This window comes from Penaeus monodon, chromosome 31 (assembly GCF_015228065.2).
Source record: "Penaeus monodon isolate SGIC_2016 chromosome 31, NSTDA_Pmon_1, whole genome shotgun sequence".
Classification (NCBI taxonomy): domain Eukaryota; kingdom Metazoa; phylum Arthropoda; class Malacostraca; order Decapoda; family Penaeidae; genus Penaeus; species Penaeus monodon.
The window spans coordinates 24,515,427-24,515,814 of NC_051416.1; the positions used below are offsets into that span (position 1 = coordinate 24,515,427).

The window sequence follows — 388 nt, forward strand, 5'->3', positions numbered from 1 at the left end:
CATCAATCTCATACCCAAAGCGACCTTCCGCCTCTCCCCCGCCATTCTAACACCTGAGGTTGACCTTACCCTGCAGGTGCCACCGGGTCACGTGGATGAGGCCAGGTCAGACGAGAGACTGATGGAGATGGTCCGCCGTTTTGTGTCTGATATAATGACCAAGGCCAAGGCTGAGGCGTGGGACAGTATGAGAGAGATTCAGAACAATAATAATAACATCCTCTCGGAAAAGGTAGGGAGTTCTGTTCCTCATCTTCGGTTCCTCATGGATATCTGACTCATGCACGCGTTGGAATTTTGCATTTGTTTTCCTCTTGATAAGCCAGAGTTGTGATACTTATATATTCTTGCTCTCTTTGCATCTTGGAATAGCACGTGGTATTTTATG

The 388-nt window shown here is 47.4% G+C and overlaps 1 protein-coding gene across 1 annotated transcript in view; it reads left to right on the forward strand.

Annotated features, from left to right (window-relative positions):
- The window catches only part of LOC119593127, a gene marked incomplete at both ends in the record, with an annotated part of 6,978 nt that extends 6,746 nt beyond the window's left edge, over positions 1 to 232 (forward strand). The window contains 1 exon segment of the mRNA XM_037942092.1: positions 77 to 232. Within this exon segment, the coding sequence (XP_037798020.1) occupies positions 77 to 232 (156 nt within the window).
- Between the last annotated feature and the right edge of the window lie 156 nt (positions 233 to 388).